General features: G+C 41.8%; 1 protein-coding gene across 1 annotated transcript in view; it reads right to left on the bottom strand.

Annotated features, from left to right (window-relative positions):
* LOC136676678 (myocyte-specific enhancer factor 2C-like) overlaps window positions 1-23,319 on the bottom strand; it is a 73,406-nt gene that overhangs the window by 3,570 nt on the left and 46,517 nt on the right. The window contains exons 4-9 of the mRNA XM_066653835.1: window positions 13,865-14,008; window positions 10,766-10,934; window positions 9,450-9,524; window positions 3,076-3,248; window positions 1,928-2,057; window positions 508-643 (exon numbers count right to left, since the gene is read on the bottom strand). Coding sequence (XP_066509932.1) covers window positions 508-643; window positions 1,928-2,057; window positions 3,076-3,248; window positions 9,450-9,524; window positions 10,766-10,934; window positions 13,865-14,008 — 827 coding nt within the window. The remainder of the gene's footprint in view (window positions 1-507; window positions 644-1,927; window positions 2,058-3,075; window positions 3,249-9,449; window positions 9,525-10,765; window positions 10,935-13,864; window positions 14,009-23,319) is intronic.

Genomic DNA, 23,319 nt, shown 5'->3' with positions numbered 1-23,319 from the left:
ACGTGACGAGTGCCCGAGCACTCATGTACATAACATACAAACGATTTATTATTAACTGGACATCTTAAAGAGTATATTTAGCAAACTGTTCTGTATTTTTAAAAGTCCAAAGCAGGAACTGTTAGTTGTTTGGTCATCGTATGGTGACAGTAAATGGCCTTGGAGCCACAAAAACGTAATTGTGCCTTCTGCCCTCCCCAATACATGAGCTTTTCAAGTCGAATGGGTCAGTGGACAGATCAATTAACACAAAGTTTATCCGTCTCTGATTCAGTTACCATCAGACTGACAGAGATGATATTCATGTGTGTCATTCTCTGTCAGTGCTGTCCTTCCATCAGTTCCTGACTGGGACCTTAAGCAATGACTAACTGCATTAAATCACGACACGATAGGAAGTGCCACATTAAAACTAGCAAATGTGTGAAACAAAGGTGACTGAAAAAAGCTAGCAATGAGAAGTCCTTATCGCATCTTTAACGTGTATACAGATGTGCTCAGGCTCACCCCAGCTGGCCGAGCGCAGAGTGCTGCATGTTCTGGAGGTGTTGCTGCTGCCAGCCACTCATTGAACCCAGGTGCAGGGTGTTGGCACTGTTGAAACCAGATATAGATGACAGGTCGGCACTGCTCAGAGAGTATTCTAGAAAAGGGCAGAGGAAGAAGGTCAGACTGTGCTGAATGAAGCTGGGTGTGTTGACAGTTACCTTAATTGAATCAAGAAAGGTAAAGGAGCAAAAGTCAGTACTAGTTGAAACCTAGTGGCCTGGATGTATCCAAGATATTTTGAAAATGGCCACCGTCACATATGGGACCCGCTGTATGGAGCATAAATTGTTTCATCCCGAAAGTGAAAACACTAAATTAACTGTAAGAAAAGCAACACAAATTAGTGTTTTCACTTTCGGGATGAAACAATTTATGCTCCATACAGCGTGTCCCATATGTGACGGTGGCCATTTTTAAAATATCTTGGATACAGCCAGACCACTAGGTTTCAAAGGCAGAAGAATCACTGGAAAAAAATGTCTGATTGCAGCTTTAAATGAGGCCTATGCTCAATGTTATATCAAAACTTACATTTCTAAAGTAAGGTTAACTTCCCGAAATATTCACCTAGACTTCAGCTGAGGCTCTAGAAATATTCTGCAGAAAGTTACTGCAGAAATACATCTGTAATATGATTTTAAACATAAGGGACTACCTGAAGGGAGGGGGGGGGGGGCTTTTCTATATGTAGCTCTTCACTGTGGATTACACACTTCCCTGAGTGGTTACAAGCTTTTTAAAGTAAACCATAGGCTGCAGCAGTGGTTTGCACCTTGTGGTAAAATGCGAGATGTCATGCTGATGTATTCTTCTCTTTATGACACTTTTTAGCACATTTTTGCCCACATCCTGGAGTATGTTCTTAATCAGTTCATCAGGTTTTCTTCATCTTTTCGCCACTACCCTTTTGTGGTCTGCCAAGTTGTTCACAACTGCTAAGCGCAACAGCGAACACTTGCATCAGGCAACAGAGTCAAAATATTTCTAAACAGTGAATATAGCTAGGTTTTGTTGTACCCACTGCTGGCAGACATGTTTGATGTTGCACACACAGCGTGTATAGTCTCCCTATAAAAGTATTATATATAGAATTGAATAGACAAGGGTTGGCTGGAGGGGAATAGAGTTCCCAGGCATTACACTGTGAAACTGCATTGTCTGGAGGAAAAAAAAAATCCCAGCTATTCAGATTTCTGGCTCCAATCACCAAAGTCAATCAGTGTACATCTCATCGAAACAATCTGATGCTTTTATTTACATCTTAATGAAAGTATTATATAAATGAAATGTTTCAACTTCAAATCCTAAATCTAAAAGCACAGATTCAGAGCAACAGCTACATTCTACACTGGATTCAATACGAATACTGTATACCTACCGGTACCATATGAAGTGGAGATAGCTGAAGGATAGCCACCCATTCCCTGGCCTGGTAGGGTGGGAGTTGCCACAGAGACCACTGGAGTGGCCAATGACTGTGCAGACTGAGAGTTGTTTATTCTCTGGTTCTGTAAGAAAAGAAAAAAAAAACAGAGATGGAGACATATAGATGGAATCAGTCACCCACATAAACTCTCTTTACTCTTCACAGACGGCAAGAGATTGAGCAAACTTGTGAAAAGGAATTAATCACTTGACGTGCAGCACCACTGAACTCTTCCAACCTATCATTTACAACCCCTTGCAGGGTGCTTGGTCTCTATAGCAACCTAGACGGTCTCCAGGGCAACAGGATCAGCAACAACAGGGGGTGGGGCTGTTTCTTTTTTCTTTTTTTTTTTTTTTGCTGAAATGATGACTGATGAGGTAGAAATGCACTCACGTCCTTCATTCTGTGGGCTGAGAAACGCTCGTATAGAGTCCAAGCAGAGACGGAGGGGGTCAAACTGATTTGTCGGAGAACAGCAGAGAGACAAGGGTGTGTTGATGTTAAGCCACCACTAGAAGTCGCTAATGTTCCTTGCAAATATAGATACCGATGTTTACCAGATAAGCTACTGCTTGTCAAAAGTTTGCCATGGGGATTTGCTGATGTTGTTCAGCTATAATAGAGACGGCAGATCCTTGCTTAGTATGGGCGCACTATATATGGTCATCTAAAAAACAAATCAGGGGCTAATCTAACACATAATGACAGCTAGAGGTTGAAGGATGGCCTTTAATGTCTATTAGTCTATGTCAGCAGGTTGAGTGGCAGTCTCACTTACCAGTAGAAGGTCAACATCCTCAGACTGATGGCAGTAAATAGGAGAAGGTAGTAAATGCAGAATTAGTCTCAGTGGCTCAGGGAGCTACTTGTGCTTAACGCTAAATCGAGCCCGAGTATGTCGGCTGAATCTAAGGGCCGGAACTACCTATTTAAAGTGGGTAAGACGGTTTCTACTTAAAGCTAGGAGACTAACACGAAGGCTCGAGAGAAGAGAAGAAGGAAGGAGATGGCAAAAGCAAGACGATTAAGAATAGTACAAGACAGAAGAGAAACCATGCTCCTCTCAGTCAGGAAACAAACTAGTACCCGCCACTTACAATGGAGGGCATGTTGCTCTTGGCTCCAGGTGGGATGAGCACGCGCAGGTCAGGCTTGCGGCTGTTCATGCCCAGGTTCATGGGCGGTGGAGACTTGGCCTGCATGTTCTTATTCATCCCTCCTGAGGACACCAGCAATCCGGGAGAGTTACGGTGGTTTCCGTAGCCATTTCCTATCGAGGAGAGACAGAAAGAGAGCGAGGGAGTCAGATACTCTCGTACACTGCCAAATATTGCACATCAAGCTTTCACCGTACCACAGATTTTAACCAGGCTCCATTTGACCTGCTCCTTTCAACCAAAAGGTGCCAATTTCCAAGTCATCTGCTATAAAGCAGCCATTCAGACTTGTCTTTGACACGTTGCTTTATTTCAGATTCCTTTCACCACACAAGCCCATTAAAGCTAAGTCTGATGCGTTACGCCACATTGAAACCATCTTCAATCTTCTTTCACCACAAACGTGAGCTTTCACCTCAGTGCTGCATGATTTTGCGTAGCCTTTGCCAAAGCTAAGCAGTCATTTATGTGGAGCAAGACCTCACTAAACACACCCTCTCATTCAGCTCTTTTAGGAAACAACAGAGAATTAGCACAAAGCACATTTCTTAGTCAGTAGTTAGTGTTTAGGGCCAGTTAAGTTACAACTTATGGCCAGGGAAAGGAAGCAGAGGTTTGGTATTGTTTTAAATACTATTAGGTTTATTGTTTTTTTTTTGTTTTAAAACTATATAAATGTGTGGTCAAGTCTTAGCATGACCTCATGTTTAAATTCAGATTCTTATAACAAAACAAATCTAGAATAAACTTGCTTCAGTTGTGATTTACTGGTACCACTTCTGACAAATCCTGTCTCCATAATGCTTTATAATAGGTGCATTTATGAGGTGTTATATGACATCTATGATACCTCGTAAAGTCTGGCCTGTGTAATTATGATTACATAAACACTTAAGAGTACATGATTCATAAAACCCGGCTTCAAAATGCAGTATAATATCCTTTGATGAGACCACTGTGAACACCGTAACACACTGTAACAAGGTTCTACTAAGTTCATATGAACGTATACTGTTCATTCTGTTATGCAACTTGACTTTGTGAAATCGTATACTCACTTTTGCCTCCTAAAGTGTTATGTGTGTAATTATATCCTCTTTGGAACGATTATGCAGGTTCATGACAGACATTTGTTGGCATGATGTATGACAAATAACACATTAAATAAGCATTTATGAAGAATTATCAAAAGAAGATTGGTAGGAATGTTAACAAAACTATTTTTAGTTTAGGATTAAGGTAAACCTGCATATGGTAAAACCTGTCATTTGCTTTTCCATGCAACACGAAAAAGAAGAATGCAAAGCTAAAGCACAGTTACAAACACTTATCTCTGATGTGCTGTAATTAATACATTTGCAGCTCCATCTGCATTAGCAGCCATCTGTTAGTGTAATCCAAAGGCACGTAGCAATCTAACACTTGAAAGTTGACGTTTGTTCATGAGTTGAGGTTAAACGGGTTAAAATGCTACTAGAGTCTGTCTCTCTACAGTACAGTGGGACTGTGATGTCTGACTTACACCTCGTGAATATTTCTCTTCTGCATAACCCCTGATATCTCTCACCTTAGCAGCCAATTTTTCCCATCAGCTATCTTTAGAGAAGTCAAGAACTGATGATAGAGGTGAGTCTCACTTGTTCCTTCTGTGGTTTTGTGGTAAAGAGGCAGGTGTTTAGTGAATAGAGGAGACAGGGGAATTTATTAATACTTGGTGCTCATTGGCTGAAATGGGTTTGATTATTGAATATCAGTGGACATTACACATTTAAATATGTTCTTTTTGTTTTTGCTTGCGTAAAAAAGATAGTGGACCTTATTTTGGAATTGTCTGACGTTGGTTCCAGAAATAGAAATGGTTCTCCTCTTATGTAGATATAAAAACTTACCTACGTCCCTTTCATTACCACAATGTCCGCCTTAATTTGAAAGGAAATTATTGCATTTTTTGCTTACAAAATTCATAACAACAGACATAAATAAGGGACTACAGCATTTATTCCAGTATACCGTCAGAAAAACTGTCACTGTGTTAGCAACATATTCATACTTTTATTTTGGGAACGTAATTGTAGCTTATTCTCCAGGACTTTATATCATGTTCTTATATTTTACACAGTTATTTAATGACAGATTACAAACATACACCTCTGCTTCTGGAGAAGAGAGTGCAATGTACCTTTCGGGAACAACACTGGACTTTAACACCACTGTTGTACTTTTAAGGGTACATTTACACTGTGCGTACAATTAGTGACCAATAATGTACCTTTACCGTATCTCTTTTTTCTGAGAGTATAGGATACCAAATTATACACTAAAAAAAGTGGCCAAGCAACTAACTTTGGTCCCTTTGGAAAAAGCTTTTTAAAGGCTTAAAGTAGCCCTAACATTTATATCAAATATTTACTTTGTGTGAACTCATTTTTAGTTTTTTGTTTTGGAACCAAATGCTTTTCCGTTCTAAAAATGCTGAAAGAACCCATTGTGGCAGTTTTGTGAAGAGTGTACTGTGAGAATTTTTGATCAACTTTATCTTCTGTCTTTGCAGATATCTCAGTTTGTATTAAGTCTATTAGAAAGGAAGGCTAGCACTGACATTTTCTGTTGCCCTGCAGGCATTCTCTATGAATGACAAAACCTGTTAAGTCCTAAAAATGGGCAATCAAGGATAAGTACATGTGCATCTCTGTGGGTTTGACCAGCAGAGACCAAAGAATGAATCAGGCTGGCAATCTACATTCCTAATCCACGAGTGCTAGCCCCAACTTCACAGACTCCATCAAACCCAGAGGGGTACGTTACAGTGGGAAAGAGCGAGAGAAGTATGGTGTCTTTGTTTCTTTCCACAGCCCACTTTATTTCTTTGAGGGTTAAAACATGAAGCGTTGTACACTCGCTGCCACTTAAAAGAGGGGCAGGAATTATACGTTAGACATAAATGAACTTCCTAATCATATGCTGAGGGGGAAAACGAGACGCAGATGTTGTCCTCGGCAATTTCTCCCCGGTGATCTTTCTTTAATTTGAAGGCAACGGTTTTTGTTGTTTTGAAATGAAAAGTCTTGAAAGCGCAATTTGTATGATTCGAGGAAAATGAGGGGGGAGAGGCAGGCTGGGAACTAGGAGATTGTGAGGGAGTGTGACTCTCTGTGCATGTGTGTGTGAGTGTGTGCTATTTGCGATGATGTATTTCCTGCCTCCTCTTCATACACAGTGAAGTATAGGCTGCTAGCAGCTGGCTCCGGTACTTTTCTGAACACTTGAAGGCTCAACAACCACACATCATTGTTGAGGGTTCAGAGAGATAGAGAGAGAGAGAAAGAAAGAAGAAAACGCATCTCCTTCGCCCCTCAAAAACATTTATTCATCCTAACTTTTTCTATCAAGAAACTAGGCCGATGCTTTAGGTTTCAAAGACTACCTCCACGATTTCAAATATTTTGGGTTTAAAGCTCTGCACTGTGGGTCGGCCCTGTAAACACACCCACCCTAAGAACCTAAGCTCTCGAACGCTGACACTCGCTGAACAAAAAAGTCATCGTTTAGTTCCACTGTGAGTTTGAGTGCTCTACCCTGTCGGTTTTCACTCTGATCTGTCCTGGTCGTCATGGAGACATGGTAGATTTCACAATGTGCAAGAGGTTAAAATTAAGGACAACACTTATACCAAGAAATCATGAAATGGATGAAATATTCTAAGTCGACTTCCTTCCGTGTCATTTTTTTCCCCTAAATCTGGTTCAGATGCTTTTCCAGTGGCTGGGGAAGTGACACTTGAAGGCGAAAACTATTTGCTACAAGTGACAGTTGTGCAGACTATGTACACACAACAGTGGCACAGGCATCATATTAGCACACAGAATGTGATAACTGGAAATGACACTGTGAACAGAATATGATTTAAGCATTGAGCTTATCAAACGAGTCTTGTTTATTACCTCTGAGCGTATCTACTGACCATTCTTCATTTCCGTTAAATACCCCATGCTTCAAAGTGTTTTGTTGCTTTGTAACTAAACGACAGGCTTCTGTCATCCTCTCTTTTTCTGTCTTTTTCTCCATTTCATTCTCCCTCACAACAGTTAGTGCCCAAGGGCCTCCCGTTTCACTCACAATGGGGAAGTGCTAAAATTACAGCTGGCCATATACCAGCAGTCCCCTCCACTCACATGAAAATGCCTGATGTGTACGTTTGATAAAAAACCCAAGGCTATTTCTGAGCCTTCACAGAAGACGCCTAACTGTAAACGCACTTGGCCTGGGTTTCCGTGTAAAGGCTACAAGGGGCTAGCGTATGCACCAGCACGGTTATACGCACTCTGTGGACAGTGTCTCTGATTCCTTGTCATGGTGAAAAAGCTATGCTGGATCCGGTTTCTGGACCCTGTGCTGCTGAGCCTGAGGCTTTGGGCCACGGCCCGAGTTTACTAACGGAAATAATGCTACATGAGCTCAAAGGCTAACAGAATAAACAGTATTTAACCAGCCATGGGTTTGGCTGTTGGTATATTTAAGAAGTGACATGGGGTCTTTTCCAAATTCTAAAACACACAAGCCGCCTCTTGCATGTCTAATTTACATGTGACACTGTGTAATACACACACACACAAACTGTGTTCTAAGGAGAAACTGTGGTTGTCTGAGAATGCTGCAGTTTTCTGGCACATAAATAACCAACTGAATGGAAAACGATCGAGTCATATTAAACATACTGTTTGCCAAAGCCTGGAACACGAGGTATTGTGCTATTTTCCAAACGAGTTATGATTAAGACTCTGTTGTGTTATTCATCATTTACTGTAATGTCATTTCAGCCACTTAGTGTGTCTGTTCTTTGAGGGGAGGTTTTTTTCTGGAACAGCTGGCATGCCATGCTAAAAAAAAAAAAAACAAAAAAAACACCCCTCAGTCATGACTAAGAACGATTTCAAGTAAAAAGCCTGAATATTCTCGTCTCCCTTTACGTTTGGGACACGAATCTGAAAGACGATTGAATGGCCCGTCTTTGAGTGCCCCGTGACTCTTCAAGGCTGTTGTTTCCAGTGGGACGTCCTGCATTAAGTTCACACTGCATCCTCTGTTCAGCCTCAGCGACACAATGGCCGCATTGGACGGCTGCGGGCTTTGAGCGTGGACGGAAGGGCCGCTGCCATAAGTGGTACTTTTGTATGTGACGGACAGTAAAGAGACGGGGTTAGACAGAGGGACCTCGGCCTCACCCCTCTCCATGGCCCCGAGGGCACTGCAGGGCCAGACGAGGTTAGCCAGCTGTGCTAGAGCGAGCCCCATGCCAGTTTCCAAGAAGCTACTGTCCTGATTTTTATATAGAAGCTTTGCCTCTCTGCTGACCACTGCTGAGTGGTTCAGACAGACATACATAGACACACAAGCACACGTGCGTACACATATGCATACATAAGCTGTCTCCAAGGCGACCGCAAGTCAAAGGCCTAGTCTGTGCCTGCATGCACTATAACTTTCCCTTTCAAGTGGATTAAACACACACATGCGTACACACATTCCGAAAGCTATTTACGGGCTAGTTAAAGAAAAAAAAAATCCAAACACACACTTCCTTGCGCTCCAAACATATGCAAGCATTTATCCTATAGAAGAACAAGTACTAAAGTAGCCAAACACAAACAGGCCTGATGAAGCGAAAGCTTGGTGTGTTGCTGTGTTCCGTTTGGATCAGATGCTTGGAGGTAAAGCAAACAAACACGGCTGAGGGGTCAAACAAAGGCAAAGCCAAGTCATAATGCTGTTTACTCTTTTTACAAATACTACCGGTATTTACGACACTCGCTGCAAAGACTAAATGTTCTTTGAGCGCTCTGGAAAACACGTTGTGTGTACGCAAGGCTTAGCCAAACCTCAGATGACATACTGAGGCAAACTGTTTTCATTGCAATGCACCCATCAAGCTTCATGCATAATGTCCTGTTGTAATTGTTATTTGTCTGGACAAAATGGCTTGAGTATTGAAAATAGTTTTCATTAACGTACATTAACATTTATTACACTGTAATTTCTATGTATAACACCAAACGACAAGTATATCCCATTTTGACTGTGGCTGCTGATATTTATATTTTAGTTTTTGGTGTTTATTCTGCATTTACATTTGTTCTAGCCTTTTCACTGAAAAGTTTAAATGAAAGTTAATGACTACAATCTGCAAGAAAATGCTTAGAGCGTTAACACAGCCACAGCTTTTTTTTGTATCTTTTTTTCTTTTTGCTCTCCGTGGTGTGTTTAAGCTGGAAGAGAACGTGTGAGTGTGTAAGAGACGTGAACAAGAGGGAACATACTGTAGTACGTTGGGATGCCATCCTTACCAGCACTGGTGCCCGGGCCTGTGGTCAAATCGGCCCCCATAAGACCACCTGGAACAGAGGGGGAGACAGCGAGAAAGAGCATGAGGAGATGTTTCAATCACCTCATTGCACTTGACGTTCATATCCTACCACAAAAACCTTCCTTCGAACCTGTCACATCATTTATTTAGCTTCTACCAACCACGACCATCTCCCACCGTCTAGGCCCACATCCTAGAGTGTGTTTGTATGTGTGTGTTTGTGTGTGTGTGAGAGCAAGCGGGACAGGCCAACTGAGGTGACAAAAAAGTTTGTACACAAATGAATAAGACAGCACCCTTTTCTTTTTCTTTTTTTTCTTTAGGGGCGCGGGTGTTTGTGAGTATGTGTGTGTGTGTGGGGGGGGGAGGGGGGCGGTGGTGGTGGACAGCCTGCGGCCAGAGAGGCCAGGCCTCAGCGTCCAAGAAAAATGACACATTTTTATTTTTAAGCCGGCAGCGCAGCGGTTGTGGTCAGGCAGATTGCGCGGGGCTGGGCCAAAGCTCATATTTAGCCAGCGCTCCTGTAATGGGCGGCTGATTGCATGGGGAAAGCATGGCTGCTAATGACAGGGCTGAGGGGGAGAGCCCCTAGCTTACCAAGCCAGAGACTTGGACAACAATAACAAACTGGGGATGGGGCTGGACCATATGACTGCGTTTAATCAGGGGCTATCTGTAACATATAGACAACACATGGCATTGCACGAAGGCCAGAGGGAAGTGATTTGTAATGTCAGAAGCTATGTACGTCAGCTTATGAGATATTCTTCTATTTTGAGTGACTATTGTGCAGTTACCAACAGTGATAACAAAAGCAAGGCATTACAATATTGCACTTGACAGAAGCAAGCAGAAAACCGTTGTCAAAAATTAAGACATCTATATCTATAACTCATAATTCATAAGAGAAAAGTCTATTTTATTGAATAGGATGAAAGTTATTAGCATATCGTCACTGTCCAATGAAAAACACGTATCTGCGTTTTTGTCAAAGTTTGGTTTTATACATCATTTGGACACAACCAATAGAAATGACTGGGTTTTTATTCCCATGTGTTTTCATTTGTTTAAAACTCTCCCAAAGAACGTAGATCAAATGTAAATATACTCAACATTTTAAATCCAAAATCACAATAATAACTCGCCACATATTAAAGTTCTAAACTTATAAAGCTGTTACTGTTGCATTTGAAAGAGGTCGTTACAGTTGTGAAAGCCTGCCACATTCACACCCATAAAGGACATCTCACTGATGCTTGAGGATGTTACCTGCACTAGGAGGTCTGTGTGTGACTCCAGGAGACATGCTATTCCTCTGTAGGCTGTGGTGAGCCAGTGGGACCAGGTTGTGGTTTCCGAGGGAACCCCCTGGGTGGCTGTAGATCTGGTTGCTCACAGGGATGGACACGGGCATCTCGTAGTTGGAGGGGGGCACGGCCTGGTGGAGAAGAGAGAGACGGAACGTATAGAAAGGCAACAGTCAATAAACGAACGCAAATAGAACCTCCATAACTTTTAATGCAAGAGAATGAGAAGGTTCTTCACAGTCAAACGTCTCTTTTGCAAAAAACATTTTCCAAAAACTTTCCAAAGGACCCTCTGAGTGTACATTGGAAAATGTACTGCAATGAAATTAGTTACTTCCAATGTTTCTACATACAATATCAGCACAAAGTGGTGTACACGTTAGGTCTTTGTTAAATATCCAATAGCATGTCGTTTCAAAGTTTTAAATGAGACCCTCTTGTTCTCGCCATCGTTACCTAACAACAACAATTCATCACAGAGAAGTGTACTATATGAAAGATATAGAGAGACACATAGAAGTAGAGACAGAGGTAGAAGCATGATCTTCTCTCATTCCCCATGTCACTCTAGGAGAGAGGCTTAACCTTGAGGAGCGGTGGCAAGTGAGCTCTTCCTCCCCCATGTTGTTTCGTAAGGAGAAAATAGCCCCCTAATTGTAGCCATGTGTCCTAAGGGTCCATAAGTGCTCATCTGGGGGAGCATCAGCCGGCAGAAACCGGAGACGAGTCCCTCCCTCTCTCTCTTGCTTTCACTCACTGTCTGTCTGTCTGTCTCTCTCTCTCTCTCTCTGCCCGCAAGGCCGTAGCAATCACTTGCACAGAGCTAGGCAAATATTTTTGTTCTGTGTTGAAGGTCTCTGAGAACGAGAGCTCCTCTTTCCCTCGTGTGTTCAGTTTTTGCTTTCTTTCTTCTTCGCCTCTTTCCTCCGCCTAAAGGTGTGCCCTCCCATGATTTCCACAAAAATCCCAAACACAGTGTTCACGTTTTTAGGGATCTTGAATAACCCTTTGTTTTGCAACTAAATTTATCTACCACTCCACCCCGAGTCCTATCATTTCTCCTCTTCTGTGTTTTCTAGATCAGGCGTAGGGTCAGCTTTTTTTTCCCTCTGTCTTTTCTCTCTCTCCCTCTCTCTCTCTCTCTCTGTCTGGCTCGGTCTCTCTCTCTCTGTCTCTCCCCTGCAGGGTGTTATTTGTGTGGTGCCATCCTTCCTGTTCTGCTCTGTAACTCAGAGAGCGTGGCCCATGGTGACCGCAAGCCAAACTGCCACCATGACCAACACAATGGTCGACTCATCCCTGACCCTGACCCCACCCTAGATCATTCGGTTACTGTGGGTTCTACCATAGCCAGAGAACTTATTTTTGTTCTTTTGTTGCATTCACTCACTACCAGGTACAGACGTGTTTGGAGCCGGACGGATGAAGCGAAAACAATTTGTTCTTAGCAAAATTTCTTATATGTCAAAATATGTCTTCTGTGTTGTAGAATTGATTTGTTATTAGACACACAGTAGTGTGCACAAACAACACCATTATCCATTATGCCATTTGTTATTTATCCATCCATCCATCCATTCATCATGTGTTCATTCACTCATTCATCTTCTGTATTTGCTTCATCTTTGTCAGCAGTAGATTCTACCACAAAACTCAAGAAATATTTCTAGTTAAAAAAAATAAATTAAACAAATAAAATTAAATAAATAAAATAATTAAACACCCCAACAGTGTTTAGAAATTAATAAAGCGTATACAAAGGCACTAATAACAACCACACAATTCCTGTCACATCACCATTAATGTCCCTTAAAAACTAAATAAAGTACAGATCATGAAAACCAAGACGGATTTCTTAGACTGAACTGTATATATGACCCTGTGTTTTTCTGGAAATGCTGGTAGCTTTAAAATAAAACGTAGATTGGACACATCAGTCTGTCTCATATTTTAACCAATATAAACATAATCAGAAGCTACCAACATACACATCAAAATCTTCAGTGACTCCTCTTGACCAACATGGCATATGTGTTCTCTCCAGCAGCGCTGCATTCAAAAGCGTAATGTATTGAATGGTACATGTTTGAAATGTACATGTATATAATTTCCATATGTAAGATATATATATCACATCAGCACGAGTACTGTCAATAATGTGTAATTCACTGGAAATTCTGTACACAAATTCAACTCATCACTCTTTTCCATGAGGGTGTGTTGTAGTGTTTGTTTTGTGTGTGTGTGTACATGTTTGCAAGGCAGTGGTTGTTTTGTGGTGTGCTGTTTTTATGCAAGTTATTTCAGACCCAAGGACTTCAACAAGCACACTCTTTTAACAAGCAGACTTTGGTGAGAAGGGGAAAGAAAGCCATGCAGATTTCAAAGTGTGACATTATACCATTAATCATAACTCAATTGTAGAGTCCATCTTTGGCCAAGAGGAATTAAAAAAAAATCCTGTATATTTCATGGGAAATATAAAACACAAAACTATTTGCAATTGCTGACAGCAGTCTCTCCACCCACATTTCTCAGAACTGGGGATCATTTGTCTCTTCAATTAAAAAAGAAAGTAAAGTAAAAAGAAAGAAGAAACCCTTTAATCACACAAAACTCACAAAAAAGCCATCTTCTAATCAGCTTAGTTAGCAGCATGCTAGCTCATGAAGGTAATTGTGAGCTGAATTCCAAGCCTTCACTTCAAGCCACTAGCGTTTAGTTTGCTCTGAGAGAGGGGTTAGTGCTATGCTAGCACGTCTGAATGGCTGTTAGCTCTCGCATGGCCTCCTCAGCAGCTGCCGTACTTACAGGGATCTTATGAGTCTTGATCATATGATCAAACTCTTCGTTAATCTGTTTGTATTTCTCCTCCGTTCGGGGAGTGAGTGCGAGAGCAGACTCGAGCTCCGGGCTCTCGCCGCCTTTGTTCTCCTTCTTGCTCAATGCCTGAAGGCCATAGAGAATAAAGAGAGAGGGAGAGAGATAGAGAGAAAGGGAAAGATCGAGAGAGAGAAAGAGAGAAGGCGAGTGAGAGGGATGTTTGAGTGAAGGTACTTACACACAGTCTCTGTCTGCTGATCATTAGGTCTATGTCCTCGTTGATTTTGCGGTACTTGTCCTCAGACTCGGGGCTGTGTCCAGCCGAGTCGTCTGCGTCTGGGTCTGGGCTGTCACACCCGTTTAGGCCCTTCTTTCTCAAGGTCTGAAAACACGTACAATCCAAATTAGCCATGGAGGCAACACCAGGGAACAGAAATCTACATCTACAGTGTTGTAAGCCTATTTGTGTACATCACTCACACATGAATTAAATGTATTACACTGTACCCCTGTAAAAAAACAGTACTTGTGTTTATGTCATTTATTTTGACCATGTGGATTAACACAAATAATGAGATTTGATATTTCTCCATATTTTCAGTGCCTCAGTTAATTACATGTATATGGGTTTACACCAGGTCGTCTAATGGCATAGTACAGAGGATATATTACAATTTTATTTACATTAAAGAACTGTGTATTTAAGTTTTAAAGTGTGTGTATAATTTAACCATTACCAGCAATATGACAGTGTCCCCAACAGTATATACACAGTATACAGTCACTGCCCTATGAAAAACGTATATCTACACTGGAGCACAGCAGATGTCCTTCACAGTGTATGAAAATCTCATGATGAATGAACCAATAGAAATGTAATAAAACCTTTTCACACTGACTTTCATTGAAACCTAAAACGCTTTTTCCTTCTATTATAAAGTGCCTATTTTGGAGATATACATGTTTTACTTTGGACAGCGACGTCATGTTCAAATACTGACTGAATTAAATACGTACTACTACTGAATTGTTTTGAAACGAGGCTATCTTGATTTCATCATACACACTCAGCCAGATTTCAGAATGAGGAAAAAAGCAGCTCATGTTCTGGATGATTACATATTACAAAGTTGATCAAAAACCAAAAAGATTATAGTTAACTCCTAATAAAATGAGTCCAGCTAGCAGTTTCCCTCCTAGCCACCTGATGGCCACCTTCTAGTACAAATGACACATTCCTCACTCCACATGTGCAGCTTTCACTCGGACCCTGAGGAACAGACTGACTGTTACTGTACCTGATTGTGACTGTTCAGCACAAAGTGAATACGGCACGATCAGGTCCTCCGTGGAGACTTCACACGTAAAACATTTCCTAAATGAGCTTGTTGGTGGGTTCTGCATGCAGCAGGTACATAAATAACCATGTCCTCTCCTGACTTCATTAAAGGAGCCTCCACTCTCACAATGTAAGTAGAACAGAAGCTAGCAGAGCAAGATGCCTCATCAAAGCGAAGCACGGCTGGCTATAATAAAGAGAGATTAGCGCATACGGGGACGCAGCAGCTCGCTAACGACACGCACCGCCAGCGCACTCACACACTTACCCACACACACACACAGCGTCTCTTTCATCTGCCTGTCTGCATCACACACCCCGTAATTAAATTTACTCTGCCGACGCCAAGATTTGATGAAGACCGACGAAAAGAGTGAGATGAGGCAGGTTAGGCTCATTTTCCATCTTCAGTGTGACACATATATAACAATCAGGTGTTAGAAGGGAATGTAGACGATTTGCCTGTATAGGAGGCAGCCTACGTGATGGCAAAGTTTTTTTTTTCTTATTTTATCCTTCAGTGCTGATCAGATACTTTGAAAAATAATGTTTTAAAGAAATGGAAAATGATACAACTGTGTATGAACACACACTCTACAAATCCACCTTAAACGTAATGATATAATTAGGTTTAATTATGCAGTTAGTACAATTATCTTCAGATTACATTTTCTTTTACATTACTTTTTTCCATTAATTTTCATTTTCTTCAAATACACCCTTTTCTACTTTCAGACACAAGTGCGATTCAGACTGTACACTTAGGATCCACGGTTTTGACAAAATACCTCCTCTCACGTCCGTGAACTGGGAGTGAGGGCAATAGTTACCATTTACTGAAGGGCAGCGTTCAACATCTACCAAAGCCATCTGCGATAACTGACAAACCTATAGAACCACTTTCACCAATCAGCCATAACAATACAATGACCTCCCCGTTTCTTTCCCTGACCTTTTTATCAGCTCTAGCAGCACTTTATAGTATTACACACTGTTCTTCAATGATCAGGACCCTAACATAGTGGTGACATGGATCAGACACAGCAGTGCTGTTGGAGTTTTTAAACACTGGATCCATTCATTGTCCGCTTTATTAGACGTTTGAACAGTGCCAGAGAGAAAGGGGTCTAAAAACGTAGCGGCGCTACTGTGTCTGATCCGCTCTTACCAGCACAACAAACGCAAACACCACGTCAATGTGAGTGCTGTTCTTGTAAAGACTGCTTTTTTAAAGAGTGTCTGAGTTCCTACACTCCTTGTCCATTTAATCAGCTTCATTGACCATACAGATGCACTTTATAGCTCTACAATTACAGACTAGTCCATCTGTTCCTCTGATTTCACCTTGTCCTTCAGTGGTCAGGACCCGCACTGGACCATCACAGAGCTGGTAGTATTTGGCTGGAAAGTAATTCTCAGCACCGCCATAAGATTCCTGTCCTTCAGTAAAGTGTTAATGTGATCATTTACACCAGGATTATGTTATAACAATTAACTGAGCATTGGAATAGGCCCTTATTTCAGCAAAACGCCTTTTCACTGGGCTTTACAGCTCTTGGCTTCCTTATGGTGGTCTTTAAATGAACTTGGATAGCTCCAGTGATATTTAGGTTCTCTGCAGCAGTAGCGCAGTAGTGCAGTGGGGGTGGGTGTACGGTGCCATGGGGTGGGCTGCACTATGCTGGCTGTAAGGAGCTGAAGGCTAAAGAGGCAGTGTTGGGCTGATGGGAGGCCATGCTGGCACAGGGAGCTTTCAAGCAGGGCTGGCAGTTTAAGAGCCAGCGTGGGGCCGCCACAGGGGCCCCCTGGAGACCGGCAGTTCTGCCACTCATTCCAGACATGTGCACCTGTCAGAGCGCCCACACCTGTCACTAGAACACACACATACACACACACTTCGGCAGGGGGGCAAGGGGAAGGGCCAATCACCAGCATGCCTACGGAGGATAGCCATAGATGGCTTACCACCTCTTGATTCATCTCTCTCTCTCTTTTTTTTCTAATGAGCTCATATACAACAACCAAAAGTATGAGCTTCCTTGGTTTAGATCTGGTCTAAAATCATTTAATTCGTTTTTTTTACAGCACACCATTGGTAAGTATACTACACATTAGGGCTGCCACGTTGTTTTAAGCTTTGTACAAGGACTTTAATGGTGATGGGCCTGAATATGAATGGAGGGGGTGGTTGTGGTGAGCAGAGCACTGTTTTTTAACCGCTGGAACATCTGACTACAGGTGGTGTGGGACATTGACCTTATCGATAGCCTACATTTATCCAAAAAACTAATATCTACACCATCTGAATATTTACCACCAGCACTGGTCCACATATTGATAGTGAGCTCAAGAAAGTGCACTGTGATTTAGCTTTGTCACAATGTCTGCTTCAATGCGGTGGTAACACATGTAAACACACTTAATTTACTGAGGAAAAAACAAACCTGCCTGACAATTAAATCAATTTCCCAACACACCACTCTCCATCTTTAATGTTTCCAGTTTGTGTGACTAAAAATAAGCTGCTGTAGAGAACAAAACCCACTATGTACTTGGAGTGAGCAGAGAAATCATTTCCTAGGCTGACATCTTAATAGCTTCAGTAGATGAAAGCTGCATGAAGCACCGTCCAAAACATTATTGATGAGGAGTAATCAATCTAACAAAGCGGAAAATGGCTTGGCAAAGGGAGTAGTGGGGGTGAAGAGGGGTGAGGAGTGATACAGTAAGGAGCGAGAGAGCGAGAGAGAGAGAGAGATAAGGGCAGAACGCAAGTGTAAGACAGAGGTGAGGGAGAAAGGAGGAGGGTTTTTGCGCTAGAAACATCAAGGGAATGAGAGGGGAAAGAAGGAGGAGGGTGAAAGGAATGGAAGAATGGAAGACAAAATGGGCAGCAGCAGACAGAACTAAAAACGAGGGAGAAAAAGAGAAAGAAGAGGGAATAACCCCTTCAGAAGCACGCACCTAATTAAACGCCTTCCTCCCACTGCTCCCCACTGACTTCTGTCAGAGAACAGTGGAGACACACTGGCCCATATACACTCATTTTGTCTAACCTTTAGCCCAACACACATGTGTGTTTGAGCTAGACATCATACCTGGGGTCTACTGGGAATGGTTTATGTCACTGCCTTCCGCCATTAACCCCAAAAAACCACAGCCTTATTATTCAGATATTTATATTAACTGGTACCTACTGCAAATGTAAATGATTCAAAAACTAATATGGATAAATAAACTTGATTATAGCAATATATCGCAATCTGGTTCTCAGCAAAATGATAAAGTCATGTGAAAATAATTGTCTCATATCATAACTATGGGAGCCAGTGGTCAGTGGATTAAAAAAACAACAACATTTTGTTCTCAGCTATAAAACAACACAAATAGAACACTTTTTGACCCATCAGTAAATCTGTTGAAAGCTACCACTTTTAAACTAGACCAGACATTTTGGTTTTGATCACACCAAAATGTATCAGACAGCTGTAGGAAAGCCCTGGCTAGCTCTGGCCAAGCATCCACTATGACCTCTTTCGCCTGCGTGGCCAGTCTGTAGCCGCTCAACCCTGACGATCCGACACAGACAGTGCAGGACTGGAGCCCAGGGGGTGGGCATGGGCTCAGGTCTAGAAAGACACGATGGAGTTTGGGGGTGATCTTTTTTAAAAGGATCCCTCCAAACCGGTCGGATACTCATTTCCTGGGGCCGTTCTGGCAGGACAGCCGGCGAGGGCTGGAAGAGAGCCCACATTCAGCAGCGTGTTTATAGAAGCCAGGAGACGAGCAGGGCGACAGTGTTTACGCGATGTGTCCTGGCCGGCCTACAAAACAATTACAGCCCGCTTCCTTATTGGAAACAGAGGCTGAGGCCAGCATCCCACAACCATTTTCAAACTGCGCAGGACACAGCTGTAAGCAACTTTAACACACTAGTGTCATATCAATATTATAACAGAATGATTTTCTTACATCTACTGGCAATATATATTTTCACATGACTCCAGACTTTGGACAGTAGTCTACATGAATGTTAAGGTGCCACTTTGATATATTTGCTTGGAACAAAATAGTACTGTTGCCTGTAACTCTGGCAAGGCACTATACCCCAGAGTGTCTTTCTCTGATAAATCATGTTAGCAGGTTGTATGAAAAAGTGAGTGTTTTCTCATGAAGTCCATATTTCAGCAGCGAAGTGGTTGGCCTTATTCAGCATGTAGTGGACCAGGAGCATTTTTCCACTGTGTGCTGTAGAAGTGTAGACACATGCAGAAAGCCACCGACTCTGAGGTGGTCCCATTAGGCCAACAGAAATTACTTCATACTTCTCATAGGCCCCACCTCCACCATGTGTGTGTGTGTGAGGGTGCTGGAGGTGTCAGGGGGTACTCCAGTGTTCCACAAGAGGGCCTTAACACTCTAGTTTTAAGGCAGCCAAGAAAGCTGTTTCAAACTATTCATTGGAGTAGTAAATGTGTCTCGGATTGTAAAAACACCATATAACATTAGAACCAATAGGAATGAACATACAAACACAGAAAAGGTTACAAGGATTTTTGTCCTTCTTTTGGAACTGTGATGGGTCCAGATGCTCCCAACACAATCAACCATCAATCGATCAATCAATCGATAAATATATAAATGAAAAATCTATGACCACTGTGATTGGTTGGATAGCTCATTTGCATATCACAGCTTCCTTTCATGTTGGTACTACAGAGGTTAATAATGTGATAACTGTACCACCCTGTTACACAAAAACACACACTCACATACACATGCAGAACAGGAAGATTGACCACACCTTCAGGACAATTAAGCATCTCATACTTCAGCGCATGAGATTCCACCAGAGAGAGAGAGAGAGAGAGAGAGAGAGAGAGAGAGAGAGTGGTTATTGGAAGCAGGTGGCCAGGCGAGAGCACTTAATTAACTGCGGTTTGAACATGCTATGATCCGCTTGCTGGGCACGAACACACACGACATGGGGCAGGGATGCCACATGTGTGTGTACCTTTATGTGAGTGTGTGTTCACAATACCACCCCTCTTTTGGCAGTTTGTCACAGAAGACCTTATGTCTGTCTTTCCTTATACAATTACAGCTGAGCTTCCACTCTCTCTTTTCTTAATTCCTCAAACCCTGCAGATTGGCTACTTTACCATAATTGTAATACTGTTATAAAAAAGAAGAAAAAAAATGCAGCCTCCTCCCTATGCACTGTAATCAAGTATCAAAGAGACAAGCTTAAGACCCATCAGCCCACAGTTAAAGCAGTACCGCATTTTAAGGATGTAATTACAGCTGTCTGTGGTTTATATTGGGGTGGGGGTGGGGGGGATATGCAAGGAAAATCCATGCACACAGATAAGTACTGTAGTTGGGGGGCTGCTGAATATGGGCTAATCCCAGTACAAAGGCATGCAGTGCAGGAACCGTACTGGCAAATGGTACAATGGCCAAGAGAGTGGTGCTCTATTCAAGAACACAGCTGCTCCTCATAGGAACATTCATGTACATGAAAATGTAAAAAATAAAAATAAAAAAGTAGTTGGGAGATTAGACTTGGGGGTTGGTTTGGGGTGGAGTGGGGTAGGGGACGAACCGTTTAGTTTGGTCGTTGAGTCATTCACGGTTTAAACATATCTTAAGGGTATGGACTGGGATCTGGAGCATATGTATATTTTTGTAAATTTTGTCAGAATTGTGACAATCCTATATATTTTAACAATTACTTGGCTCTAACATTATCACAGACCTCTCACTCATATTGTTATTGTTGGTCAAAGTTAAACAATAATTTGCAAAACCATTCTTATTTGGTTTTATTAGATAAATTAATATAAATAAAAAGGAAATCTTCCAACTCCAAAAAAAAAGAAAAAAATAGAATAGCTTTTTAATTCTCTTGTAAAGTTTTTTTTTCTGACAGTGAAAATACGTTCCTCAAAAGCATTTGTCTGTTGATTACAGATAAAAAAATCAGCATCTCATGTTCTCTGGCTGTGTCTGTATTAATGAGGACAGTGAAGGCATTCATATTTTATGATCTATCCCATATCCGCACAATGGCAGCCCAGTCAGGCTCCATAAAGAGGCGATTATGCCATGGTTATCTTTCTATTTGCTACATATTCAGAGGCTCTGGATTTTCTCTTGTTTATATATGCCGCCTGACACACACACACACACACACACACACATATATATATATATATATATACACATACATACATACATATATATATATATATATATATATATATATATATATATATATATATATATATATATATATATATATATGTATGTATGTATGTATGTATGTATACACACACACATTAACCCAACAAGCTGTGATTCTTTTTTTGGGTGGTGGTGGTAGTGAGTTAAAGTATCAGCCAGAGTGTGAAAATACACATACACTGCGCACACACACACACACACATACACGCACACGCACACACGCTCACATCAGTTATCAGCTTTTGTCTGCTGTGGGGCTCTTATCGTACAGCTGCATTACAGGAAGGGGCTGAGGGCTTTGAGGAACAATGATCAGGCACCTGACCTCTCTGGCATGACCTTGTGTGTCCACACCCGGTAGGCCTTAAGGGAGCCCACGGAGGGTTGCTGAATGCCATCTACACCCACAGCCCAAAATAGAGCACTCGATTTTTTCCACCCACACACGCAGGGAGGATCAGGAGGGTGCGTTTCTCATTTTATGTCATTTTAACTAAAAAAAAAAAAAAAAAAAAAAAAAAAAAAAGACTGGGAGAGTGCATAGAAATTGACCTCCCTATGACTGGACGGTGTATATGTTCACTTGAGTTCACTTCAAATTCAGATGCTGTGAAGCTGTTTCTAATAGTTTAAAATCACTTAAAACAGATTATTCCTTACTCATTTAATACAATCAATAATAGGTTTTGTTCCCATGCCCAGCCGCTCTGAAAGAGCTCAAGCGCTCGCTCAGAGACAATCAAAGTGCATATAATAATAAAGGAAACCTTGTGCATCTTTTATACAATGATAGAAACACAGCTGCTCTCAGAAAACACTCATTCCACACTTTATTCCATTTTTTATATGGACATCTACACACTCTAATTCCTCTGGTGGCAGATTGAAACCAGGTAAAGGCATATTCTCAGAAAGGACTGCGGGCGAGATACTCAGGTCAGGACTGAAATGGCAAACATTGTATCTTTAAATAATCAGTACCACGTAATCATCAAATAAATATACAATGAAAGCAATAGGCCCTCAAACGTCTTGAAAATGTTTCGAAATGAAGAGGAATTTGGAATATTTTAATACACACAAATATACATTATATACACACACATTTAGCTTGTAAAACATTGTCAAGTCTGGGCTTTTAAGGACCTACATTTCTTGCATTTTTACTCGTTGGCGCCTGTGTAGAAAAAATATTACAAACCCCTGTTCTTTTTCTTGTTAATCTTTCTCCTTTCATAAGAAGTGTAAGGGTTAGAAAGCCATTTGCGGCATCTCTTCTTTCTCCTCTTAACAAAATCAAACAAGGTTTTGTCTTCCCTGCTGGAGAGGAGAGAGGGAGGAGGAAACTCAGGCCAACACCAAGGAAAAAAGAGGAGAAATAAATAATAAAGAACCTTTATCCCAGGGATCAAATGTTTATTGGCACCCCGAGGTCTGGTGGGGAGGGAGGTGGGGAGTGGAGTCTTGTGCCTCGGCTGGCCAAGGGCAGCGGTTCACTGGGTGCTGAATGAATAGAAGCTTGCTTACTCACCCTGTCTCTCAACGCCTATTCTTCTCCATTCGCTCCGCCAGCGCACTAAGCCAAGCGCTAAATTTAGCATCGGCAAGAGCTATTTTTAGGCCCCTACCGTTTTTTTTAGGCATTTATTAGGGGAAGAATACAAAAAAAAAAAAACACACACACACACTCTCACGCACACACCACACATGGGGAGAGTGGGAGGGAGAGAGAGAGAGAGAGAGAAAGAAAGAGAGAAAGAGAAGGAGAAAGAGGGAGAAAGGGAGGGGGGCTCCCACTTTGGACATCTGAAATGCACTCGGTTTTTAAGTGTTGCTGCGAGTGCTCTGCAGCTGTTTCCAATCAGAGGAAGGATAGGGAAAACACTAGAGAGAAAGAGAGAGAGAGAGAGAACACATGCAAATGATCTTGTTCTTTCCCCCTACAGCCCATCAGCCACTAGGCACAAATACAACAAGTTGTTTTGTGGCAGTCTGTCCAAAAACCTTTAGCTGAGGAGAGCTCCAAGGCTTAGAGAGCATCAAGAAACTCTTCACTCACTCACACTCACAGGGCCTTACACATATAAAAGAGTAGTTATTTATCAGCT

The sequence above is a fragment of the Hoplias malabaricus genome, chromosome X2 (assembly GCF_029633855.1).
Source record: "Hoplias malabaricus isolate fHopMal1 chromosome X2, fHopMal1.hap1, whole genome shotgun sequence".
In the NCBI taxonomy this organism is placed as follows: Eukaryota; Metazoa; Chordata; class Actinopteri; order Characiformes; family Erythrinidae; genus Hoplias; species Hoplias malabaricus.
This window is presented reverse-complemented; position numbering and strand designations above follow the sequence as displayed.